The sequence below is a fragment of the Rhinatrema bivittatum genome, chromosome 16 (assembly GCF_901001135.1).
Source record: "Rhinatrema bivittatum chromosome 16, aRhiBiv1.1, whole genome shotgun sequence".
Taxonomy (NCBI): domain Eukaryota; kingdom Metazoa; phylum Chordata; class Amphibia; order Gymnophiona; family Rhinatrematidae; genus Rhinatrema; species Rhinatrema bivittatum.
Window position 1 is genome coordinate 25,921,017 of NC_042630.1, and position 26,330 is coordinate 25,947,346.

At 46.8% G+C, this 26,330-nt stretch overlaps 1 protein-coding gene across 3 annotated transcripts in view; it reads right to left on the reverse strand.

Moving 5' to 3' along the window:
* Nucleotides 1-216: 216 nt before the first annotated feature.
* CHTOP (chromatin target of PRMT1) overlaps nt 217-26,330 on the reverse strand; it is a 36,794-nt gene continuing 10,680 nt past the window's right edge. The window contains exons 6-8 of one of the 3 annotated variants that reach the window (XM_029579392.1): nt 3,743-3,926; nt 3,282-3,413; nt 217-2,819 (exon numbers count right to left, since the gene is read on the reverse strand). In XM_029579392.1, coding sequence (XP_029435252.1) covers nt 2,614-2,819; nt 3,282-3,413; nt 3,743-3,926 — 522 coding nt within the window. In that variant the 3' untranslated portion in view covers nt 217-2,613. The remainder of the gene's footprint in view (nt 2,820-3,281; nt 3,414-3,742; nt 3,927-26,330) is intronic. The other 2 variants (XM_029579390.1, XM_029579391.1) reach the window with 2 other exon arrangements.

Genomic DNA, 26,330 nt, shown 5'->3' on the forward strand with positions numbered 1-26,330 from the left:
TTGCCTTGGGATCATCTCTGCCACCAGATGACCTAGAGCATTTGCGTGAAGAGGACCCTCTCCCCGCTCCGATGTCAACAAGGGTGCCCAGGGCAACTTAGTACGTGACCTCTTCTCTGCGGGACTTGAAGAACCTTTGCAGTATTCTGACAAAATTCGTCAGAACAAGGAAGACCCCCCCATCTGAATCTTTGTCCTGCTCCTCTTCCGAGGAAGCCTCCTGCACAGCTGGAACTGTGCCCTCTCCAGGGGCGGGCAGCCAGCCTCAGGGAAAGTGGTGGCGGAGAGGGCTCCTCCCCTAGAGCCACCAGCACTGCTCGCTCCTGATTCCTCATGGTTTGCAGTAGAGCCTCCGACCCTGCAGTAAGCGATCAGAGCCTTATCTTCTCCAATCGGGCCTCTCAGGCTCCCAACGTGGCCTGGCACTGTCCCTGTCAGCCTTGTGCTGATTTCTCTGTGATGGGCCTTGCAGGCTGCGCCATGAGGCATTGCCCCAGCCTCGATTTAAATCAGTACGCGAAAAAAGAAAGAACCGCAGCGACTGAGGCAATTTCCCAATCAAAAAACAGGCCAGGAAAGCAACGAAAAACAGCGGCAGGGAGCGGACACTAGGCCAGAGCACCCAAGACAAGAATATACAACTTTTAAATTTTCTACCTGGTCAGGATGGGTCCTGCTGAGGGTGAGTGAGCTAGGACCCCAGAATCACCCTCAGCCACGGCAGGTTCAGGGTTTCTAACCATCTGCTCTCCAGCCTCAAATACCAGGGGAGATGGTCCCACCAGGACCTGGGAGGCTAAATGCCACAATCTCTGAACAAACTTTTTTTTTTTTTTAAACTAATTTAAAGATAAAGGGACAGTAACCTAAACCTTCCTCTGAAAAATACCTGTGCCAACCAAACCAAAATCAGAGAAATTTAAACTTAACACCAGACACTAGGCTTTGCACCTCCACCATCTGCTAGAGACAGAAAAATATTGACAGACACTAGGTGGCACCTCAGGGGTATAGGACAGAGTCCGTGAAGTCTTTTTCTGTCTCTATCTGCTAGAGGGGAGGCAAAACCCAGCTATCCTGGACTGATCCAGGTACATACAAGGAAATTAAGATATTTCCCACAAACTCACTGTGTTATTCACAACTGTTGAAAGTAGCATAACATTAGTACAGCTGTACAACTTATTACACAGCAGCAACACAGAAGGAAAGCACAAGGGGAAAAAAGTTTTACACTAGTACAGAAGGGCCTTGCTGCTTCAGACCAATGGTTCATAAAGCCCAGTATTACTGTCTAAAAGTGGAGAAGACAGAAAAGAGACAAAGTCATCAGTACCTGTATGAAGAGAAAATTGTAAATGCTGCACTAACAACAAATGTAAACAGGTCAACAGCCATGACAGCCTAGTAGGAAAGGCTAGCAATACTCCCTTTCAATACAGAGTGGCAGCAAAAGGCTTGGGAGGTGAAATTTCAGGTTCAGGCCCAGCATTGCTATAAGTAATACCAGCACACAAGAAGGCACATTAAGGAACAGGACCTTCTCCAGTCATAGCTATAAGCTCATCTTTAAAGGCTACTGCACCTCTTAATAGTTCTAGACAAAATTCTACAGAGAGCTGCAGCTTAAACCAGTTAGAATCTCCTTTTCTCTCCTCCACGAGAAGGTTGTTCCTGTCAAAGCTCATACAAGTTAAAACTATCAATTTCAAGAAAAGAAAGGATTACACAACATTGTTTTTATAAGTTTTCTTGTTACAACAAAGCAGAAACAGGACTGTAGAAATGTTAACAGTTTACAGAATGTTGAAAACGTTAAGCAGGCACAGAGGAATTCCACTGTACCTGCACTGGGTGATGAGAACATGTCTCAGGCACCCTCTAACACAAAGCTCAGAGCTCTTCTCCCTCCCCCCCCCCCCCAATTCTATATCTGCCTTTCTACCATGATTTTATTCACAATTTTTCCAACTTCAAGGTTTTGAATTGCAATTATCAGATCTCTGGCATGCCCTCCCACTCCATCCCTACGGTATGCAAGTCTGATATAAAGGCCCCACCCATAGGAAGCCTCCAGCATAGGACCCAGGCCCTCCTTTCAGCAACAAGGAATCTCCTTAAAGTTAGTAGAGGCTTACTCCTTTTACAGGGTATAAGGGATGGCAGGCAACTGCTTTGCCAACATTGAGTATTTAAATGAGTTTCTAAACCAAAACAAGTTTATAAAAACATGGCCAAACAATCAAAAGGTTCAAACTAGATCTGGAAAAAAAACAGGCACAAAAATGCATCTCCTGGCCATAATGCCTGTTCAGTACCAGCAAGTTTCACACGTAGCATCCCAGCAGAGTCCTATGCAGACATGGATTCAGAGGGAGCAGCAGGGCATAAGCAGGATCATGTGGTAAATCTGCAATAAGGCCCAGTTCACTTTCATAGATGTAGATGAGAAATGTTTATCAAAAAATGTTTCATACAACAGACAGTATCAAAAAAAGGTAAAAGTAACACTAAAATCCAAACTCTGCTGGAATCTTGTTCTTGCCTGCAGCTCCTTGCTGCCTGCACCAGAAGTGTTCAGGTCCGTCAAATATGCTCCAAGAACACAAGTCTTCAGTCATTGGCTTCAGGATCTGCCTGAGCCATGTATGCATCCAGCTCTGCATCCAGGTGCCCCTTGGTTTTTGACATGTAAGCATCCAACTGGTTGTCTAGTTGCTCTCTGGTCAGTGCAGGCCGTGTTGATCCTCGTGCTCGTCCCCGGCCTCTGCCACGACCGCCGAAACCCCCTCGCCCTCGTCCTGTCATACCACCGCGACCTTGTACATCAAGAGAAGTAAAATTAATATGCAGCTAGACAATTGCCCATTTCTATAATCAAGTAGTCTGGTTGCCATGCTAGTCCACATGAATGTGCAGAAATAAAGTTAAACTGCATCCTTTTGATCAGGAAATGGAAACTAGCCAAGAACATGAGATATTTGAGATTAAAATGATCATACACTTCAAACCAACATGAAATTTAACAGACTTGGGGTTCTTTAACTCAGCACCAGATAATTCAATTGTTTTCTTCTCACTTGAACACACCACCTGCTCCACACCTTTCCCCTTCCCACAATTCATTTTTAAGTTCAGGCAACATCATCTTTTGTTCTGACTCACTCATTCTGTTTGGAGCAGAGGAATCATGTGTAGCTCCCAAACACTAGTCTAGAAATGTATTAAAGTTATCTTTTTCCTACCCATTTCCATAATGGAATCACAAGATTAAAACTAACCTCTAATGCCAATTCCTCCCCGGCCGATGGGGCTGCCTCTGCCAAGGCCTCTTCCAGGGCCCCCCCGGCCCCGAACACCTCTGCGCATTCCCATTCGAGAAATGCCACCACGCCCCCGATTCATATTTTGACCTGACAAAATAAAGTTTGCAGTAAGATGTCTCCCAAACCTAGTCAGCAACTCAGATAAGATGCTGTCATGAAATCCCAACTTCCAGAGCTGTTTGGTGAGCATAGGGATGACAAGGAGACATGAAAAAAAAAACACAAAACCATGAACTGCTTTAATATGCTAAAGAGATGAGCTAAGCAGCAGCAAAACCAAAATGGCACCAAGGCAGTAACATGTCAGCAGAAGACATCCATGCTGCCACTTATTCCAAATCTGGTTTGCTATTGGAAGGGTGAAAGGGGGGAGCGGGGAAAGACTATCCCTCCCACTTTAGATCTACATCACTAACCTCTAAGAAGCATTCCTCCTCTGGCCAGCCCTCTTCCTCCACGGCCAGCACGCATGCCCCTTGGGGAGCCCCTGGGGCCCAGCAACACTCCTCTTCCTCCCACAGCTCCACGGGGAAGGACTCCCACAGGCCGCCCTAACCGTGCCTGGATATTACTCTTACCCAGACGCTGTTTCAGGCTCTTCTGGAACAAAGTAAAGATTAAGGGTGCAGAAGGAAATTCGTGCGGTAGGAAGACAATTTAGGACAGAGAATCTTTGGTGCACTGTATGTAGAAACATGGGCTGGGCACCAGCCCTTCCCAGAAATCACAGCTTATGGAAGGATCCCAGAGCCACAGCAATAAGTCCTGCATTAGAATGCAGACTTCCAGACAAACTCAGAGCTACACAATTACAGGGCACACATAAATACATATGACTTGCCATACTGGGTTAGACCAAAAGGTACATCAAGACCAGTATCCTGTTTCTAACAGTGAGGCCAAGCCAGGTTACAAGAACCTGGCAGGATCCTAAGCTGCTTATCCCAGGAATAAGAAGTGGCTTTCTCCAACTCAATAGTTTGAACAAGTTTTTGTAGGAAAAGTTCATAAATTTATTTATTTTTTTTTAACTCAGCTACACTGGAGAAGGTACAGAGAAGGGTGACCAAAACTATAAAGGGAATGGAATGGCTCCCCTATGAGGAAAGGATAAAGAGGTTAGAGCTGTTCAGTTTGGAGAAGAGACAGCTGAGGGGGGATATGACAGATCTTTAAAATCATGAGAGGTCTAGAACAGGTAAATGTGAACAGATTATTTATTCTTTTGGATAATAGAAGGACTAGGGGGCACTCCATGAAGTTAGCAAGTAGCACATTTAAAACTAGTCTGGGAAAATTATTTTTTACTCAGCTGCGGGGGGCGGGGGGAGGCTTTGGTCGTCTCCGCCATGCTCAGTTTCCTGCACCTGCTGACTTTCAACTGCTTAAACAGCAAAATCCATGCCAGGAACAGACTACTGGATCAAGGCATACCTCTGAGGGATCTCGGAAATAAGCTCAGGAATTCTCAACTGGGAGAGTGGAGCTCAATTTTTCTCTCCAATTTAAAAGTAGAATTTCTTCTTCCAAAAAGTACAGCAATCCCCATAGGGAAAGCACATCCACCATCTGCTGGAGACTGAGAAATACTAAAGGGCTGAGGTTACTGCAGTGGTGTATATAGGGTGATGTCAGCTTTGAAGCCTGTCTCCATGTGCTGGCAGGGGAGCATAACCCATTGGTCCTGAGTCCATCTGGCTACATGCTAGGAAAAAGGTTTGGAGAAGTTCTTGGAGGAGAAGTCCATTAACTGCTATTAATCAATATGACTTAGGGAATAGCCACTGTTATTACTGGCATCAGTAGCTTGGGATCTACTTAGTTTTTGGGTACTTTCCAGGCACTTGTAGCTTGGATTGGCCACTGTTGGAAACAGGACAATGGGCTTGATGGACCCTTGGTCTGACCCATTATGGCAATTTCTTATGTTCTTAGATCTTTCACCACATCCTTTGGTAATAAGTTCCAGAGCTTAATTATGCATTGAGTAAAAAAAATATTTAAAGCTAATAAGAGAAAATATTATTGCCTAGTAACTCCATTATGTCCCCCCTGGTCTTTGCACTTCTCAAAAGAGTAAATTGATTAACATTTACTCACGCCACTCACTCAGTTTATAGAACTATAAAATATCTCCCCTCTGTCGTCTTCTCCAAGCTGAAGAGTCCTAACCTCTTTAGCCTCTCCTCCTATATAATTTTGATCACCCTTCTCTATACCTTTTCTAATTTTTTTTTTAATTTAGATTTTTATATTCCACTTTTTGCAGCACTTCAAAGTGGATTACATTCAGGTACTGTAGGTATTTCCCTATTCCCAGAGGGCTTACAATCTAAGTTTGTACCTGAGACAATGGAGGGTAAAGTGACTTGCCCAAGGTCACAAGGAGCGACAGTGGGTTTTGAACCCTGGTCTCTTGGTGTGGTGACCAGAACTGCACGCAATATTCAAGATGAGGTCGCACCACTGAGCGATACAGAGGCATTATGATATTCTGTTTTTTACTCCATTCCTTAGCATTCTATTTGCTTTCTTGGCTGCTGCTGCACACTGAGCAGAAGATCAACATATTTTCAATAACACCTAGATCCTTTTATTGAGTAGTGACTCCTAATGCATTGTGTAGTTATAATTTGGGATACTCGTCCCTAAGTGCATCACTTTGCACTTGTCCACATTAAATTTTATTTGCATGCCAGGTCTCCCAGTTTTGCAATATCCTCTCACAATTTATCATAATACTCTTGTGATTTAACTTTGAATAACTGTCTTATCAGCAAATTTGATCACCTCACTCACTGTTCCCATTTCCAGGTAATTTACAAAATATATTAAAAAGCAGTGGTCCTAGTACAGATCCCTATGGCACTTCAGTTTTCACCTCTCTATTGGGAAAATTTACCATTTAGCCCTACTTTTAGTTTTCTATCTTTTAGCCAGTTCCCAATCCACAGTAGGATGCTGCTCCCTATCCATGACTTTTTAATTTCCTAAGTCACGGCTCATATAGGACTGTCAAATGCTTTCCGGAAATCCAGATACACTTAACTGGCTCACCTTTATCCACATTTATTTATGCCCTCAAAAGTGTAGCAGATTGATTAGGCAAGACTTCCCTTAGGAATGAAAATTTGCAGGTAAGAAAAATTTTCCTTTCCTGTTCATACCCCAGATCAGTCCATATGCATGGGATGTATCCAAGTTCAAACAACTAATGTGCATGACACGCCATTAGGCTTGCTGACATCTTTTATAAGTTGTGCATATTTTGACCAGAGTTATTACAGTTTTGTTTAAATCCCATCTCTTGCTTTTCGGTTGTTTCATTGTATTTTGGGAGCTTTTGGACTCTTTTTTGATGTACCCAAGTCCTCTAAACTGGGCAGGAATCCACAAGACCTGCTCCCAGCACACACTTCCCCAAAGCCAGACTCTTCCAGCACCTTGACATCTATCTGATAGTGCTTTGTGGAAGTTTGTAGAGAAGACTGGGATGCTACTCTGCAGATCTTCTGCGGGGAAACTATCTGACATTCATTCCAGGACACCACCTGTGCCCTTATAGAATGAGTTTATGGACCCCTGGGTTGGAGCAGCCCCTGCAAATTTAGGATGATTCAATGGCCTCCTTTAACCATTGCACAATAGACACCCCTTAGAGGCTTTGTTCTCTTTGGATACACCCGAATAGAATGAATAGATAGGACCTTTGAAAATTGTTTACTTTCAAATAGCGCAACAGTATCAGACTCACATTTAACAAGTGAAACTCCCTCACATGCAGAGCGGACAAGTCCAAATTCCAAAAAGGAGGAAGCTCCACTGACTCAGGTGGAAGGAAGCTATCACCTTTGACCAAAAAAAAAGGCACCTTGGGGGGCAAGATGGCGTCCTGAACGGGTGTATGGGATAGAGCTGCTCCTGCCTTTCGCTGTTTCCTTCTACTATGCCGCCGAAAAGAAAAGGGAGGGTGAGGGTTTTTCCCTCTATACCTACCCAATTAACGGAGCAAGCTCTAATCACAACTTTCCTCGCCCAGGGAGCTCAAACATTCGAGGCGGTGAGTCCTGCTGTGAATTCGCCTAGAGGAGAGGCGAGCTCACCAGGGACAGAGATTTCCCTCAGCCCCCCCGAGACGTGCCCTCCGGCAACCAGACGAACTCCGACCCCGGACGTGCAGCAGCCGTCGAGGACCGATGAGGTCACAACGAGAGAGCTGCCGGGAGAACACACGCCAAGTGTCGGAGGAGAGTCGGGGAACGGAGAAAGTTCAGCGAGGGAAGGTGTTTCAACCCAAGCTGAACCAGTAGTACCATCAACAAGCTCCGACGCGACCCCCTCGACAGCGGGGGCTAGACCCGACCCTCTGGTAAGGCCAGTGGTCGTCACCCTGGAAAACTTATGGGAACTCTCAGTGGGGTTAACTCTTGCAGTTAGAGATTGTAATGCTAAATTGGATTTATTTGCTTCTCAAACGAATGACAGAATAACCGCTCAAGAGAATTCCCTCTCTCAACTTCAATTATCAGTGGGCAAAGTAGAAACGGAGGTTTCTCAAATAAAGGAATTTAATATTGCCACTATACGGGACAGAACAGCTCTATCCAGAAGACTGGAGCTATTGGAGAATTGGAATAGACGTTTAAATTTAAGACTGATTAATTTTCCGAGAGTCTTGGGGGAAATGCCTACATCAACTTTAAAAAGATACTTCGCAGAAGTTCTCTTATTGCCTGAAACACAATTTCCTATGATTAACAAGGCATATTTTCTTCCAGGACCAAACCGCTCAGAGCAACAAGCGGCACCGACTATGGACCTACAAAATTTAACTAATTTCCTAGAATCTTCTGCAATTGAAATTATAGATTTTTCCACTTTATTAGTTTCTTTGGTAATGGAGCAGGATGTTAGTAGGTTAATGATCTCTTACTTTAAAAATCTTAATACATTGTTCCATGGTAGTAAGGTCCGCATGTTTCCGGATATTTCCAAAATAACCCAGGAACGACGGAAAGGGTTTCTGTCTATGCGACAAGCAGTGATATCTCTGGGGGCTACTTTTCTCTTAAGATACCCCTGCAAATGTATTAAAAAAGAAGCAGATACTCTTATCTTTTTTTCCCCTGAGCAGTTGAAGCTTTATTTAGATTTACAGACCCCCTCTGAGAACGCCATAACTCCAGGGGAATAGATATAAAGAGCTCCCATTCAGGTTAAGCCCTAGTGGAAATAATCTTTTTTCCTTTCTCTTCTCCTTAAAAGTGTTCCCCCTCCCTGGTTAATTAAATGAGAGTTGGTTACTCATTAGAAATTTGTATTTTCCTGATAATTATTGTAGTTGGAATGAAAGAATTTCAATCTAATGTTATGTAACATGTTTCCTTTAAAAAACTTTGTGATACAAATTGTATTAGAAAAGTGAGAAATAAAGAATTTAAAAAAAAAAAAAGGCACCTTGTGTAAGGACACTCCATACTCAAAACATTTGGAGAAAGAATCTTTACACGACAATGTAAAAAATTCTTCTGGAACAAATCACCACCAGAAAGACCACCTTCAGCGTAAGATCATTCAGTAATGCTTTCCTTAGCAGCTCAAACAGAGGACCATAGAACCTGCAACACCAAATTAAAGTTCCATGAAGGAAACGCACCTCACTGGCTGCAAAAGCATCAGTTCCTTCATAAAAATGAACCTTATCTAGATGCAAAACAAGGGTCCACCCCCTTCATCTTGCCTCTGAAACAGGCACCTAGACTCAGAACAGAATGGGAGCCCTTTCACTAACCAGCTTTGCAAGTGGGTCAAAATATCAAGAACAGATGACTGAAGAGGCGGGTTCTCCTCCCCACGGCATCATTGGAAGATAGTCCGGTTGTGACATGGACCAGGTATCAGCCAACCAATTATACAACCAGAGGAGTCATCTGGATGAAACTGGAGACAATATTCCGGGCCAATGTGTGGTCATACAGGACATCCGCAAAATAGGCCATTCCAGCCTCCAATCGCTCTGCCTGGTTGTCAGAGATTGAAGACCCGGCACCTGATACTGCTACACCCAGCACAAACATACATGTACCCTGAAGCTACTGCATACAGCTAGCTACTTGTATGCCAGTGCTGAGACCTCGAAAATCTTGAGATCTATTTCCAATCCTAAGCATCCTTCAGGGCAACTGACCCCACCACCAGAATGGTTGCCTCTTAGTCATTGCTGAGACTAAAGCATCCACCTCAGGAAGCTTCCGGAGCTGCAAAGCATACTCCGGCAGCAAGTATAGCTTTGCCATCACTCTGCAGACCTTCAACCCAGTGTCCCACGCCCTGACGACTAGCTTCTTGATCAACAGGTGGAAGGGAAAAGCCTTCACAATACATCTAAGCCATTCCAAACTTCTGGCAGGAAAACTTTGTCCTGCCCCATGTCAAACCGAACCCCCAGATACTCCAACTGAGGGCTCAAAATTGCTCTTGGCCAGGATCACCACCCAACCGAGCTCTTGCAACAAGGAGATCACCTTGTGCATCACCAGGCAGCTCTCTTCCTGAGACTTGGCTTGAATCAGCCAGTCATCCAAGTATGGGTTCATCAGGATCCCTTCTCTTATCAATGGCACTACTACTACCACCATAACTTTGGAAAACGTTCTGGGGTGGTGCCCCAACACCGCAAAACAAAGAAAACAGTGTTCCAAATGGATGGGAATATGAAGGTGGGCCTCTGATAGGTCAGAAATTCCCCCAACTGCACAGCCATTATCACAGAGCTAAGGTTTCATTTGAAAATAAGTCACCTTCAAATAAATGACAGTTATCACTTGAGATCCAGGATGGGACAAAAGGAACCTTCTTGGGCACAATAAAATAAATGGAATATCACCCCATACTTTGAGACGTGGATGCCGGAACCACAGCCCTCAGCCTGAGGAGCCTTTGAAGCAAAGACTCCACTGCCTGCTTCTTCTGTTGGGAATGGCAAGGAGACATCACGAACACGTCCCGAGGATCACTGTAATTCCAGCGCATATCCTTCTCGTACCACATCCAGGACCCAATGGTCCAATGTGATCTCGACCCACCTCTGATAAAAGGAGAGGCAGCCCCCCCTCTCTCTTTTTCCTGAAGGTGAGTAGGTAAACCTTCATTGCGAAGCTTGGGAAGAACTGCCACCTGAGCCTACTCCTCTCTTGGGCTGTCTGGAATGGAAGGCCTGGGACCTACCGAAAGGCCAAGTCCTCTGAAATATCAACCCTATATAGGGACAAAACCACTTTGAATACCAGAGACAAGCCCTCATACCAAAGGGGTGCTGCAATTACTTCTTATCCTCTGGCAACCAAGGAACCAGAGATTCGCCCTACTTACTGGCCAGTTTCTCCAACTTGCTCCCAAACAGAAGTGAGCCTTTAAAAGGCATTTTCGTTAAATTAGCTTTGAGGCCGTGTCAGCTAAGCAATTTCGCAATCATAGTTGATACATGGCTGCTATCACCAAAGCCACTCCCTCTGGCAGAAGTATGGACCAAATTGCAGCCTGCATCTGCTAAAATGGTGGCAGCAGGTTCCATAACCACTCTGGAATTCACTCCAGAATCAACCCCCTGAGAAAGAAGTAAACAAGATCATGCCACTGGGGCCCCAACAGGAAACTATCTGTAAAGCCATCACCACCTCAAAGGCTTGCTTAAGGATAACCTCAACACTCCTATCATGCACATCCTTCAAGGCTGTTTCTTCGGCTCTGACAAGGCATTCATACTAGGAATACCCACTTCAAGGTTTGGGAAAACAGGGCCGGCAGTTCATCTTTATGAAAGAACCATAGCACGGTCAGATACAGTTCCAGTCCCGGAGGAATTTCCCCATCTTCTAGGGAATCAGGATCTGCCTCAGTGCCATCTGGGTTCCTGTCTGGGATACCTGCCGAACCAAGGTAAGCCCCAGCACCTAACCATAGGACTGGAAGAGGGAGAAGCCACCGTCTGAGGGTCCAACCTGACAGGACTGGGCAAAGCAGAGGACTGCGCCTGAAGAAAGGCTAGTAAGCCTTGAAAAAACTCCACCCAAGAAGAGGCAGCCAGATCCAGTTCAAACCCAGAGGGAACTGGAGCAGGACCCACAGAACTGCCATCTCCTGGGAGGAGCCAATCAAGGGAGTACCAAGGTCTGGTGTTCTTCTGGACAAAGCTGTAACCAAATCAGGATGGGAGGATCCAGGCTTAGCAAAATCAGAGGAAGACAACTCCCCCTCAGCATCCAAAACAGCATTGAAGCATGTTAAGAGGACAGGTCAGGCTGAGAAGGCTGAATATAACAGGCAACACAGAAAGGCACTTAGGCTTCTTGTTCACCGGCACCATCAGCTCAAAGATTTATATGCAAAAAAGAATTAGGCGCCTTACAATTAAGCACCGCCAAAACACACACACAACTTGTGCGCCAAGTCTTGAGAACATCACCACACTAAATTTATGCACAAAAAGCACGCCCAAACTGAGTGCACAACGTGTGCACAGAACTGATGCACCGCACACATAGATGTCCTGTAGAGGGCTTGAAAGCACACAGAAGCATGCGGAAAATGCCACCACAGCCCATCACGTGGCACGCAGGCAAAAAGCCTAACTGCAGGACCTAGCCCAATGGACTGCTCAACCCGCCAGCTGCCCAGTTCCCCTAACCAACAGGTGTGGGAACAAACGTCGGAATGGCACGCAGAGTACGGAGACTGGAGGAAGTCCTAAAACCCGACTGTTTTGAGAGGTAAAAATGTTATTTTTTTGTTTTAAAAACTTACCTGAGCTCAGCGCTTACCAGCTTAGTAGAGTCTCCAGCTGCAGGTGGGGGGGGGCATCTGCCATCACTACCATGCTCAGCTTCCTGCACCTGCTGCCTTTAAGCTGTACAATCAGCTAAGTCCATGTTGAGAAAACCCAGCTACCGGACCAAGGGACACATCTGAGGGATCACAGAAATCACCTCAGGAATTCTCAACTGGGGAGGGACCACTTGGTATCACTGCAGGAGAGAGTGGGGCTTTCCTTTATTCAATTTAAAATTCTCCTTCCAAAATCTGAAGCAATCCCTCTAGGGAGATGCATGTCCACCATCTGCTGGAGACAGACTGGCAGGCTGGGATCACTGCAGGAGTATATATACTGTGATATCAGCTTGCTCAGTCTCCCATCTGCTGGTAGGGGAGCATAACCCACTGGGTCCTGAGTCCATCTGTCTACACACTAGGAATTTCTATTTTCATGCATCCTTCTTTGCATAAACCCTTATATTTAAGATTTTCTTCAGATTGTAGTTCTATAGATGTCATCTATGTAATTTGCTGTATAAAAAACTTCCTGCGTAGTCTGCACTTTGATTTATGAACTTTTTTCATGTCTGTCACTCACGTGAAAATGCTCTGCTTATACAGCATTGGGATGAGGCTCACCATTTATTAAGAGGATTTATGCTTTTTCATTAGAGAAAATTCCTCACTCTAATTGAAGGGATGACCACTCATGGATAGTCCAATGCAAAATTAGATGGATATATATTCTTAAATCTCTATCCCTGCATGGGCTCAATGTTGACCTGGACTGGTCAGTTTTCTTCTAAGTTAACACTTCTGTCTAACTGGCTGAATCCCTCTTTTTTCCCCTCCCACCTACCCTCCCTTCCCCTCTCTGCTTCCATTTACACACAAGCTCTATTTGTTTACTGTAATCCATTTAACTCCCCACATATGCTTGATAAACTTGCCACCTTTTATCAACTCTGCAGCATTTATTCTGTCTTTTTGATAGCTCCTGACACTTGACACTTTGCTGAAACACCCTTGCTGATGGTGCTATGACAGTTTTATTACTCCTTTTAAGGACTCAGAGGTGCTTACTCTTGTTTTGGATAGCCTGTGTAACAAAGGAAAATTGGTTCTTACCTGCTAATTCTCGTTCCTGTAGTACCATGGATCAGTCCAGGACAGCTGGGTTTTTATATATCACATCGGTTTACATTGCCTCCCCTACAGCAGATGGAGACAGAAAAAGACTTTGGACTCTATCACATGTTAATGTTTTTAAGTTATTAAGTATTTATTCTGTTGTCACACCTTGTTATTTGTAAACCGGCATGATGCGACTCCCATCACGAATGCCGGTATATAAGAAATTTAAATAAATAAAAAAATAAATATACCCGAGGTGCCACCTAGTGTCTGCCAGTATTATACTGTACCCAAGCAGAAAATTATATAAACCATAACGGCAACCATAAACACTTCCCCCTGAAGAGCAGAGGAGATGAAAACAACCTGAAACTCAATTAATGAACAAAACATGTCCAAAAACCTTTCCCTGAAAAGGGGGGCAGTCAGTAAAACTTGCAGAAATATGGATCTAAACGGTCGAGTGGACTCTCAGTTTCTCCCCCCCCCCCCGGGTGGGCGTCTGGACTGATCTGTGGTACTACAGGAACGAAAATTAGCAGGTAAGAACCAAATTTTCTTTTCCCTGTATGTACCCAGATCAGTCCAGGACAGCTGGGATGTACCAAAGCTTTCATAACCAGGGTGGGACAGAGAGTCCCGCTCAGAGTACACTGGCTCCAAAAGAACTGGGCTCTGGAGCCCGGACATCCAGTCGATAATGTCTGGCAAAGGTATGCGGAGACTTCCAGGTAGCCGCCCTGCAAATTTCCTGTGGCGACACCTGCTGACAGTCAGCCCAAGAAGCCACCTGTGACCGAGTAGAGTGAGCCTTAACACCAGACGAAATCAGACGACCCTGAATCAGGTAAGCAGACAATATAGCCTCCTTCAACCATTGTGCAATCGTGGCCCTGGAAGCCTTCTGCCCCTTTCTGGGTCCACTCCACAGCACAAAGATGATCTGAGAATCGGAAACTGTTCATCACCTCCAAGTAACGCAACTCTTTACATCCAACTTCTGCAAATCCCTAGACTCTGGGGATGAAGAATCTAAACCTGCGAAGGAAGGGAGTTCCACGGATTGGTTCAAATGAAAGGAGGTACGACCTGCAGAAGAAAGGAGGGAACTGTTCTCAATGACATTCCTGCCTCAGAAATCCTCAAGAAAGGTTCCTGGCAGGATAAGGCCTGTAGCTCGGAAACCCGCCTCGCAGAAGAAATAGCCACCAGAAAAACTGTCTTCAAAGTCAGATCCGTCAGAGTCGCTCATTTCAACTGCTCAAAAGGGGCAGTACCAAGCGCCCACAGCACCAAATTCAACTTCCATGAGGGACAAGGGCTCCGGACCGGAGGACACAGATGCTTAGCAACTCAAAAAAAAAAAAAAAAAAGACTGGCCATGTCCGAATGAGAGGCCAGCGCAACCCCCTGCACCTTTAATCGAAAACAGCCAAGGGCCGCCACCTGCACACGCAGATAATTGAATGCCAACCCCTTGGCTAAGCCTGCCTGTAAAAAATCCAGGACGGCTGTACATGATGGTCTATGCACCAGGACTCAAACACTTCCCAAACTAACATATGCCATAGAGGTAGAAGATTTTCGGGAATGTAAAAGCGTGGTCACCACCGCATTCGAGTAACCCTTACTCCTCAACCTATGCCTGGTCATAAGCCATGCTGCTAGACAAAAGCGATCTGCCTCTACAAAATAAACAGGGCCCTGACGCAATAGTTGGAGACGGATTAAACCTCAGTGGACCGTCCAGCGCCAGATTCAAGAGGTCCACAAACCATGGGCGCCTCGACCATTCCAGTACCACAAGAATCACCCTGCCTGCGTGCACCTCGATGCGGCGTAGAACCTTTCCGACCAATGGCCACGGTGGGAAAACAAACAGCAAGATGTCCTTTGGCCAGGGGAGGACCAGCACGTCTACCCCTTCTGCCCCCTGGTTCCCGCCGCTGGCTGAAGAACCAGGGGAGCTTTGGCATTGATGTACGTCGCCATCAGGTCCATGGCCGGCCTGGACCACCGGTCGCACAGCAGATGAAATGCTGAGAGCTCCCACTCCCCCGGATCCAACTGTTGACTGCTGAGAAAATCCGCCTGGACATAGTCTACGCGAGGCCGCTATTCGGTAAAGATGGTCCTCCACCCAGTGGATTAAGAGCTGAGCCTCCACCGCCACCGGACAGTTCTGGGTGCCACCCTGCCGGTTGATGTAGGCCACCGTCTTCGCATTGTCGGAGAGCTTGAAGTGCTAACCGGACCACTCTGGTTTCCAAGCGGTTGATCGACCAGGAGGCTTCCGTTTTGGTCCATTGGCCCTGGACTACCGTATCTCGACAAACCGCTCCCTAGCCGGAGAGACTGGCGTCTGTGGTCACCACAACATAACAGGGAATCTCCAAATCCACCCCCTGGTGCAAATTGTTCTGCGAAAGCCACCACAGAAGACTGGAACGTGCCCCGTCCATCAGGGGCAGGACAAGATGGAAACGCTGCGCAAGGGGATTCCAGCGGGAAAGCAAGGCTAATTGAAGTGGACACATATGCGCAAAGGCCCAAGGTACCAGATCGATTGTTTAAGCTACTGAGCCCAGGACCTGCAAGTATCCCCAGACCCTGGGTCGAGGTAGAGAGTGCAAGGACTCCACCTGTGACGCGGGCTTGGAAATCCTCTCTTCCATCAGAAAAACCTTTCCCAAGGCCGTGTCGAAGCGAGCCCCCAGAAACTCCAAAGTCTGTGAGGGAATCAGATGACTCTTCTTGGGGTTGACCACCCATCCCAACGAGTCCAACATCCAGTGCACCCATGCCACTGCGGCTCTACATTGGCTAATTCGAGCAAAGTCAGAAAGCCTATCGTCCAGATAGGGATGCACCAGTATCCCTTCCCGTCACAAGGTGGCCGCGACCACAACCATCACCTTGGTGAAAACCCAGGGCGCAGTCGCGAGCCCGAAAGGAAGAGCGCAAAATTGAAAATGGCACCCGAGGATCGCAAAACGCAGATATTTCTGATGGTCCGACCATATCAGTATGTGCAGGTACTCTTCCATCAGGTCCAGAGATGCCAAGAACTCTCTCTTGTGCACTGTTGCTATGACGGAGTGAAGAGTTTCCATCCGAAAATGAGGTAACTTCAGAGTGCGGTTCACCCACTTCAAATCGAGGATGGGACGGGAAGGTGCCCTCCTTTGGTACCACGAAGTAGATGGAGTAGTGCCCTCGCCTTAGCTGTCCTTCGGGCACTGGAACTATGGCACTGGTATCCTGCAAGCGCTATAAAGTGCCTTGCCCCACTCGACGCTTTTGGTGGTACATGCAAGGGGACACTATGTAATGCTCCTTGATCGGCCGAACAAGATCTAAGGCGTAGCCGTGCTCTATGATGCTTAGGACCCACTGGTCGAAGGTCAAATTGGTCCATGCCTCCTGGAAAAGGGATAACCTTTCCCCGATCCTTGGAACGGAAGGGTGGACCAGCCTCGCTTCATTGTATGGTTTTGGAATCCCCACGGGACTGTGGAGCACCCTCTCTGGCAGGCCAGCGGCCCCGAAAGGACTGATTCCAAGAAGCTTGGTGGCTGGTACCCTGGTGAAAGGACAAACCAGCAGACCTTGAGGAGCAGAAACGATTTCCCCAAAATCTCGCCCTCTGAGGGAAGGAACCTCTGGATCTAGGCCTATCCTCCGGCAACCTGTGGACCTTATTCTCTCCCAAAGACTTTATCATGTCCTCCAGCTGTTGCCCAAAGAGTAGCTTCCCCTTGAATGGTAACGAACTCACTTGTGCTTTATATGAAACATCTACTGACCAATTCCTGAGCCAGAGGAGCCTGCGGGCAGAAACCGCTGTGACCATTGTCCTGCCCAAAGTCCGCAGAAGATCATACAGGGCATCTGCGCTATATGCCACCACTGCCTCAGCCGGCTAGCACGCAGCGCCACCATGTCTGAGAGAGATGCCTCTTCCTGCCAATCCTGAATCCAGCAGAAACAAGCCCGCTGTGCAAAACTGTTGCACATATCAGCCCAGACCCCCAGGACCGAAACCTCAAAAATCTTCTTTAGCTGCAGCTCTAACTTACAGTCCTGTAAATCCTTCAGCGCAGTGGCCCCCATGACAGGAATGGTTGTCTTGTGACCACTGAAACAGCAGCATCCACCTTGGGAATCTTAAGGAGATCCAAGGTCTCCTCCGGAAGCAGGTACAATTTGTCCATAGCTCTTACCACTTTCAATCCAAGGTCTGGAGTGTCCCACTCCTTAACAAGAGATCCGTGACAGACATATGAATCGGAAAGGATCATGCCTGACCCCGGAAGCCCACCATGACCAGATCCATAGCTCCGGACCTGGAATCCTCAGGAGGAACTTCAATAGTAGCTTCTCCAGAATGGCTGCTATCAGAGGCCCCAGTTCGTCCCTCCGGAACAGGAGCACCACCTTTGGATCATCGCCCTCCACCATGGTCTGAAGGTGAAGATCCAGATCTGTATCCTGCCCCTCTCCCAGAGCTTGTGGAGGAGACTGATCCTCATCTGACATGTCCGTTTGAGAAGTATCCGCCGGATGGGACCGGAGAGGGCTCGTTGCCTTGAGACCATCTCTGCCCTCAAACGACATGGAGCATTTGTGTGAAGAGGACCCCCTCCCAGCTCCCGTGGGTGCAGAAGGTTGCCGGGGCAACTTAGGATGCGATCCATTCGCCGCCTTGCGGGCCTTGAAGAACTTATGCATCACTATGACAAATTTGGAGGAGAACGAGGAGGAAGACCCATCTGAGTCGTTATGCCCCTCCTCCGAAAAATCACCCTGAGCATCAACCCCCCCCCCCCCAAAGGGCAGCCGGCCTCGGCGAAAGCAATGGAGGAGAGGACTCCTCTTCCTGCGCTGCTCGTTCCCGATTCCTCACTGTCTGCAATAAAGCCTCCATCCCTGCACTGAGCAGGAAGGGATCTGAGCTCTGCTGCCGATCGGGCCTTCCAGGCTCCCAAAGCAGCCTGGCGCTGTCCTTGTCAGCCTTGTGCTGAAGCCTCCGAGACGGGCCCTTCCCGCCTGACAGACAGCCGGTGCACATGCCAGCGTGGGAAAGCCGCGCACTGCCACAAGCAGAGCAGGCCGCGCCACGAGGCATATCCCCGGCCTCAATTTATCAGCCTACCCGAAAAAAGAACCACGGCAAAGGCAGAGATTTCCCAGGCAAAAATCGGACCGCGAAAATGGCGAAAATGGAGCGGTCGCTGGGCCGGAGAGCCCCAGGCAAGAAAAACACCACTTTAAAAAAAAAAAATTTACATTTACCTGGCCAGGATCAGTCTCGCTGAGGGTGAGTGAGCCAGGATCCCTGGTATCACCCCCAGCCGTGGCAGTTCCAGGGTTCCCAACCCTCTGCTCTCCAGCCTCAAGTACAAGGGGTGATGGTCCCACCAGGACCTGCCAACCCCCTGGGAGGCTAATTCAATTATCCCCCCCCTTTTTTTTTTTTTTTTTTTAATTTAAAGGGATCCTGACCTAAACTTTTCACTGCAAAGTAACCACAACCAATAAAACCAAAGTCAGTCAATTCCAAACAACTAACCGACACTAGGCTTTGCACCTCCACCATCTGCTGGAGACAGAAAAATACTGGCAGACACTAAGTGGCACCTCAGAGGTATAGGACAGAGTCTGCGAAATCTGTCTTCATCTGCTGGAGGGGATGCAAAACCCAGCTGCCTGGACTGATCCGGATACATACAGGGAACTTCCTGACATACTTCCCCATACCCCTCCTGATGTAGCTATGACTGACAGCTTAAGTTCTATGACTTCTATTTGGCACCTTCTGACTTATTTAAATTCAGTTTACCTAGGCTTGCAACTACACTTTTCCCTAATACAGCTGCTTGTAGACATTTGGTGATTCAGCTTGACAATTTTTACTTGTTTATGTATGACCCTGTTCTTGCTCATTGTTATCCATCACCTTTTGCTTTTCCTTAGATAAGCTCCGCTTTGCAAGTGCGTGTGTACAAATCCTTGGCAAGATTTCTAAAATGCTGATTTTCTTCCTACATGTCTGTGTAATTATGTTTAATATTCTTCTGCTTGCTTCCCCCCCCCAAAAAAAAAGTGCTTCATTACTAAATTCAGTGTGCAAAACAACTATTTGTTGAGATTCCTTTACCCAATTATGTTTCATCTGTTGTGCGTTTGTCCACTTTATGATTTTCTATATATTTTTCTTTATAGACCTAGTCCCTCCTGATGCAGTTTGTCGAAACGCGGTCCAAGTCAGGGGACCGTTAATGCTTTGCTTTTATTGTCATGCAACTATAATAAAACTTCTTGAGAACAGCATAAACTGGTGGACTTAACTTTTGTTTCTTGACCTCCTATACTGCCATCCACTCTGTGGTTGGACTTTACCACCTATTTGTGTACATAGGTATCTCTCTTACATCTTCCTCAGTGAATACCAAAGCAAAGAATTACATTTTGTCTCTCTGCTATGGCTTAGTCATCCCCAACTGCCCCTTTTACTCCTTGATCATCTAATGGTCCAACTGAATCCCTCAAACTTACTTGAAATGTACCTGAAAATTTTTATTCTGAGTTTTTGATTCCACAGCAAGCTTCTTTTCAAATTCTCTTGAAATTGCTCCTTTTTTTCCTAAGCATTTTATTATAGTCACCCTTCTGAAAGTTAAGTGCCGTCATGGTAGCGTTATTTAGTTCCCTCCAGTTAAGTAAAATTTGATCCCATCGTTATTATTGCCAAATTGCACCAACACTCACCTCCTGCACCAAATCTTCTGTTTCACTAAGGATTAAGTCCAATAGTTTCCACTCGTTGGTTCTTGTACCAGTTGCTCCATGAAGCTGTCACATTTAATCTACAAACTAACTTTCTAGCATGTCCTGATATGACATTCACCCAGTCATTACTGGGGTAATTGAAGTCACCCATTATTACTGTGTTGATTATGTTGCGCTTGTTAAGAGAAAAAATTGGTTCTTTCCTGATAATTTTCATTCCTGAAATACCACAGAGCAGTCCAGCAGATGGAGAGAGGAAAAAGTTTCACTGACCCTGTCATATAACCTAGTATGTCTCTTGCAGTCCTTCAGTATTGACCTGTACCTGCCAAGATAACTAAACACTAAAACAAACTCCAAATGCCTCTCAATGAGCAGGAGGAAGTTGAAGCCTCAAAAAACGGAACTCATTCCAACAACAAAGTAGAACCTTCCTAACTGAATCCCTCAAACTGCATCATATACATACTGACAACATATTGCCAACACGAGTGAACTCACTTATGGGCCGATACAGTAAAGTCTGCGGGAGAGCAGGCGAATGCCCGCTCTCCCGGCGCACGCACCGGCTACTTGCCGGGGTGCGCGATTCAGTATTTAAATTAGGTCTGACGGTAGATCCAGGTAAAAGGAGGCGCTGACAGCTGACAGCCACAGGCTCGGAAACTGGACGCTGGCAAAATTGAGCGTCCGGTTTTCGGTCCGACAGCCGCAGGCTGAATTCAAATTTTTATTTTATTTTATTTATTTTTACTCTTCAGGACCTCCGACTTAACATCGCTATGATATTAAATCGGAGGGTGCACAGAAAAGCAGTTTTTACTGCTTTTCTGTGTACTTTCCCGGTGCCGGAAGAAATTAGCGCCGACCTTTGGGTCGGCGCTAATTTCTGAAAATAAAATGTGCGGCTTGGCTGCACATTTTACTTTCTGTATCCCGTGCGCATATCTTAATAGGGCCATCAACATGCATTTGCATGTTGAGGGCGCTATTAGGTGCCGCGGGTTGGACGCGCGTTTTCCTCCCCTTACTGAATAAGGGGTAAGGGAAAACGCGCGTCCAATAGCAGGCTAACAGTGCGCTCCATCGGAGCGCACTGTATCGGCCTGTTAAGCAGGTGGGTCTCTGGACTGATCTTTGATATTGCAGGAATGAAAATTAGAAGAACCAGTTTTCCTTTCCTGTTCATACCCCACTCGTAGATCACGCTCACCAAAGCCTATGGAATCCAGAGCCCGGACATTCAACCAATGTCTGGCAAAAATATAAATTTCCAAGTAGCTGCCCTACAAATTTCTTGTGGATTCACCTGTTGACACTCGGCCCAGAATCTCGCCTGAGACATAGTAGACTGAGCCCTCCGACCCACTGGTAGTGGGTGACCCTTACAAATATACACAACTAATAGCCTCCTTCAGCCAACACACAATCATAGCCATTCGCAATCATACTTGCAACCCTTCCCTGGCCCATTCCAAAGAACAAAGGATGATCAGACTTCCGGAAGCCATTCGCAACCTTGAGATACCTAATCAATGCCAGACATACATGCCAGACATACATCGAGTGGACTCTCAGTTTCTCCCCCCCCCCGGGTGGGCGTCTGGACTGATCTGTGGTACTACAGGAACGAAAATTAGCAGGTAAGAACCAAATTTTCTTTTCCCTGTATGTACGTGAAGTTTCCACATGAGGTGCGATGAACCCAAATACGGAAAAGCTGGAAGCTCCATTGTTTGTCTAATGTTGTTTCTGCATTGAACCTTCAGTAGAAAAAGAGGATACCATGCACAAAGAGACCCCAGACTCTGAAATCTGTAGAAAAGGATCTCTGCAACACCTGAAATTCCAAAATCTTTTCAGCTGAACAAATTGCCACAAAAAGAAAAAAAACAAAACAAAACACCTTCAGGATTAAATCTTTAATAGTTGCCTTTCATTGGTTCAAAACAGAGCCTCTCAAAATCAAATTAAAATTCAAAGAGGGATATATCCTTTGTACCGGAGGTTGCAAATGCTTCAATCCACAAACGATTTACATCCAAATGTGAGGCCTGAGACAATTCTGGACCTTATCCTGAAGACAGCCTAAAGCTGCTACCTGCAGCTAAAGGGAGTTAAAACTAGTCCTTTAACCAGACCATTCGGTAGAGAAGACAAAATTCTAAACTAAAGCATGAATAGGCTGCATTCCCTGGTTGGTATAGCAGGACTCAAAAACCCTCCAAATCCTCACTTAGGCCAAGGATGTGGATGGTCTTCTGGCCTGCAGTAAGGTGATAACATACTCATTATAACTCATCTCAAACGTTTAGTCTCAAGAGCCAAGCCATGAGACAGAAGTGAGCCACCTGTCCTGAAAATACTGGACCCTGATGAAGCAGCCCTGGCAGGTGACAACCTTAATGGCCCATTCACTGCCATGTTGACCAAATCCGCAAACCATGGTCGACATGGCCATTCCAGAGCCAGCAGAATTACCATGCCTGGATGTTTCTCTGCCAAAGCACCTTGCCCACAAGTGGCCATGGAGGAAACACGTAAAGAAGAACTCCCAGAGGCCATGGTAGAACCAAAGCATAGATTTCCTTCTGCCCTGTGCTCTCGCCGGCAACTTTAAAGATGAGGCGCCATGGTGTTCTGTCACGACACCATTAAGTCCATATGGGGCATTCCTCATCTGAACTGAATGAGGCACATTGCTTCCTCCAATAACTCCCACTCTCCGGGGTCTACCCTTTTCTGTCTAAGAAAATCAACCTGGACATTTTCCACCCTGGCTATATGAGATGTCGCCAGACAAGACAGATTATGTCGTTGATATATGCTGTCATCGCATTGTCCAAAAGAACATACAGACAACCATGTAACCATGGCAGAAAGGTAAGCAACGTGAAATGCACCGCTCTAGTCTAACAATTAATACACCATGATGCCTCCTCCCTTTGACCATTGGCCTTGTGCAGACTGACCTTAACACACAGCTCTCCAACCAGAGAGGCTGGCATTGGTGGTCACTATCACCTAATTTGGGACTTCCAATTACTCGACAGATTGGCTCAACCAAGCCACCATGAAAGACTCGACCTAGATCCTCCCTTGAGAGGAAGCAAAAGATGAACCTGATAACTGAATACAATGGGAGACTAGCACTCTCTGAAGGGGCTGCATGTCAGCACATGCCCATGCAACCAGGACCAGTAAATCGCAGACTCTGGGTACCAAAAGCCCCAACAGACAATGAACCTGCCCTTCAGTTTTAGCACTTTCTCCTCCAAGAGAAAGGAAAATTAGTTCTTACCTGATAATTTTCGTTCCTGTAGTACCACAGATCAGTCCAGACTCCTGGGTTTTGCCTCCCCTCCAGCAGATGGAGACAGAAGTTTTGATGTACTCTGCCATAAATACCAGGATGCCACCTACAGTCCATCAGTATTGCTCAGTCACAAAGCAGAATGGTATGAAACCAAACTATATATAGTAACCTAACAACCTAAACTGGTTCACTAACCCCCAAGTGGGAACAGAACCCGTGAGACACAGTAAACAAAGATCTGCCGAATAAACCAAAGAAAAACTGAATGAGCGGACTTTCGATTACCTGCGAACGCCAAATGGGCGGGACTCTGGACTGATCTGTGGTACTACAGGAACGAAAATTATCAGGTAAGAACCAAATTTTTTTTTCCCTGTACGTACCCGGATCAGTCCAGACTCCTGGGATGTACCAGAGCTCTCTTACCTGGGCTGAGATCTGGAGAGGCCCGCTCTCAGCACACCTGCTCCAAACCCCCCCCGCACCTGGGTCCTGAACATCCAGGCAGTAGTGCCTGGATGTAACGATTTCCAGGTAGCCGTTCTGCAAATCTCCTGTGGTGAAATATGCTGACATTCCACCCATGATGTAGGTTGAGCATGAGTAGAATGTGCCCGAAGCCCTTTAGGCAAAGACTTGCCTTTCAGCAAGTAAGCAGAACTGATAGCCTCCTTCAACCATCGAGCGATAGTAGCCTTGGACGCTAAGTTACCTCTTTTAGGACCACTCCAGAGCTCAAAGAGATGATCAGAGACCCGAAAACCATTGGTAACCTCAAGATAATGCAGCAGTGCCCTACGAACATCCAATTTCTTTAAATCCCTAAAGAGAGGGTCGGAACAGTCCAGGTTTGAAAAAGAAGGAAGCTCCACCGACAGATTCAAATGAAGAGAGAGGAGACTACCTTCGGCAGGAAGGAAGGAACCGTCCCTCAAGGATATCCCCGTATCCGAAATTCTCAGGAATGGTTCCCTGCATGACAAAGCCTGAAGCTCAGACAACCGCAGAGCGGAAGAGATTGATACCAAAAACACCACTTTCAACATGAGATCTTTCAACATTGCTCTTTTTAAAGGTTCAAACGGAGCAGCGCACAAGACACAAAGAACAAAATTTAAATTCCAGGATGGACAAGGACGTGACACCGGTGGCCGCAAATGCTTTGCTCCATGAAGGAAAAAAGAGAAACATCTGGGTGCGTTGCTAATGGAACTCCCTGAATGTTACTGTATAAACACCCAAGCGCTGCTGCCTGTACCCGCAAGGAACTACACGATAATCCCTTTGTTAAGCCAACTTGAAGAAAACACAAGATATCCGGCACGGCACAGTAGGCAGAATTTCCCTGTCAACGCACCAAGCCTCAAACACCTTCCATACACGTACATAAGAGAGACGTGATCTCAAGAGCGTAGACACTACCACATCTGAATATCCTTTGCTCTTCAGATGCTGCCTCTGAAAAGCCATGCCGCTAGACAAAAGCGATTGACCTGGTCGAAACATACAGGCCCTTGATGAAGCAGGTTTGGGAGATCTGGAAACCTCAGAGGACCCTGCACTGCGAGATTGACTAGATCCGCAAGCCATGGACGACGCGGCCACTCAGGAGCCACTTGGATTACTTCGGACGGGTGGAGCTCTATTCTTCTGAGCACCTTCCCGATTAGAGGCCAAGGCGGGAAAACACAGTAACACATCCGTTGGCCAGGTAAGTACCAGAGCGTCTACGCCTTCTGCCCCCGTTTCTCTGCGGAATGTTGCCATCAGATCCATGCAGGGCGTGCCCCACATGTCGCAAATGAGTTGAAAGGCTTCCCTGGCCAGTTCCCAATCCCCGAGATAGAGACAATGTCGACTTGGAAAATTCGCGTGAACATCGTCGACCCCCGCTATGTGGGACGCCGCTATACTGACCAGGTATTGTTCCGCCCAGTTGATCAGCATCGAGCCTCCGCCACCGGCTGACTCTTGGTTCCGCCCTGCCGATTGATATAGGCCATTGTGGTCACATTGTCAGACAGAACTCTGACCGATTTCCTCCTGATAAGTGGGAGAAATGCCTGCAACACCAGGTGTACTGCTCTGGTCTCCAGGCGACTGATGGACCATTGTGACCCCTCCTGAGACCACTGCCCCTGCACCAACTTCTGTAGACAAACCGCTCCCCACCCGGAGAGACTGGCATCCATAGTCACTACTGTCCATTCTGGAACCACCAAGGGAACTCCACAGCACAGGTTGTCCGAAAGGAGCCACCAGTCCAAACTGGCTCATGCTGTGTCCGGCAGAGACAACAGCATATGAAATTGTTCGGAAACCAGATTCCAGCGAGAAAGCAAGGCCGATTGCAACGGCTGCATGTGGGCGAAGGCCCAAGGGACCAGCTCCAGGGTCGAGGTCATGGATCCCAAAACCTGTAAGTAATCCCAGACCATCAACGGATGTTTGGTCAAGAAGGCTCTCACCTGTCCTTGCAATTTGGCAATGCGGTCCGCCGTGAGGAAAACTCTGCCCAGATGAGTGTCTAACAAAGCTCTCAAAAACTCCAAGGACTGGGAGGGAATCAGATGACTCTTGGACAGATTGATCACCCATCCGAGGGCACACAGTAACTGAAGTACGCGGTGTATCACCTCCTGGTACAGTACCTCCAACTTCGCCCGAATCAACTAATCATCCAAATATGGATGCACCAAAAATCCTTCCCTGCGCAGGGAGCGGTGGCAAGGCCGAAAGGCAGAGCCTGAAACTGGTAATGCTGTCCCAGAATGGAAAACTGAAGAAACTCTGGTGGTCGGCTCTGATCCAGACATGTAGATACACCTCAGTTAGATCCAGGGACGCTAGAAATTCCCCCTGCTGTACTGAAGCAATCACCGACAGCAATGTCTCCATGCAGAAGCAGGGTATCCGAAGACATTTGTTGACATTCTTTAAAATCGAGAATG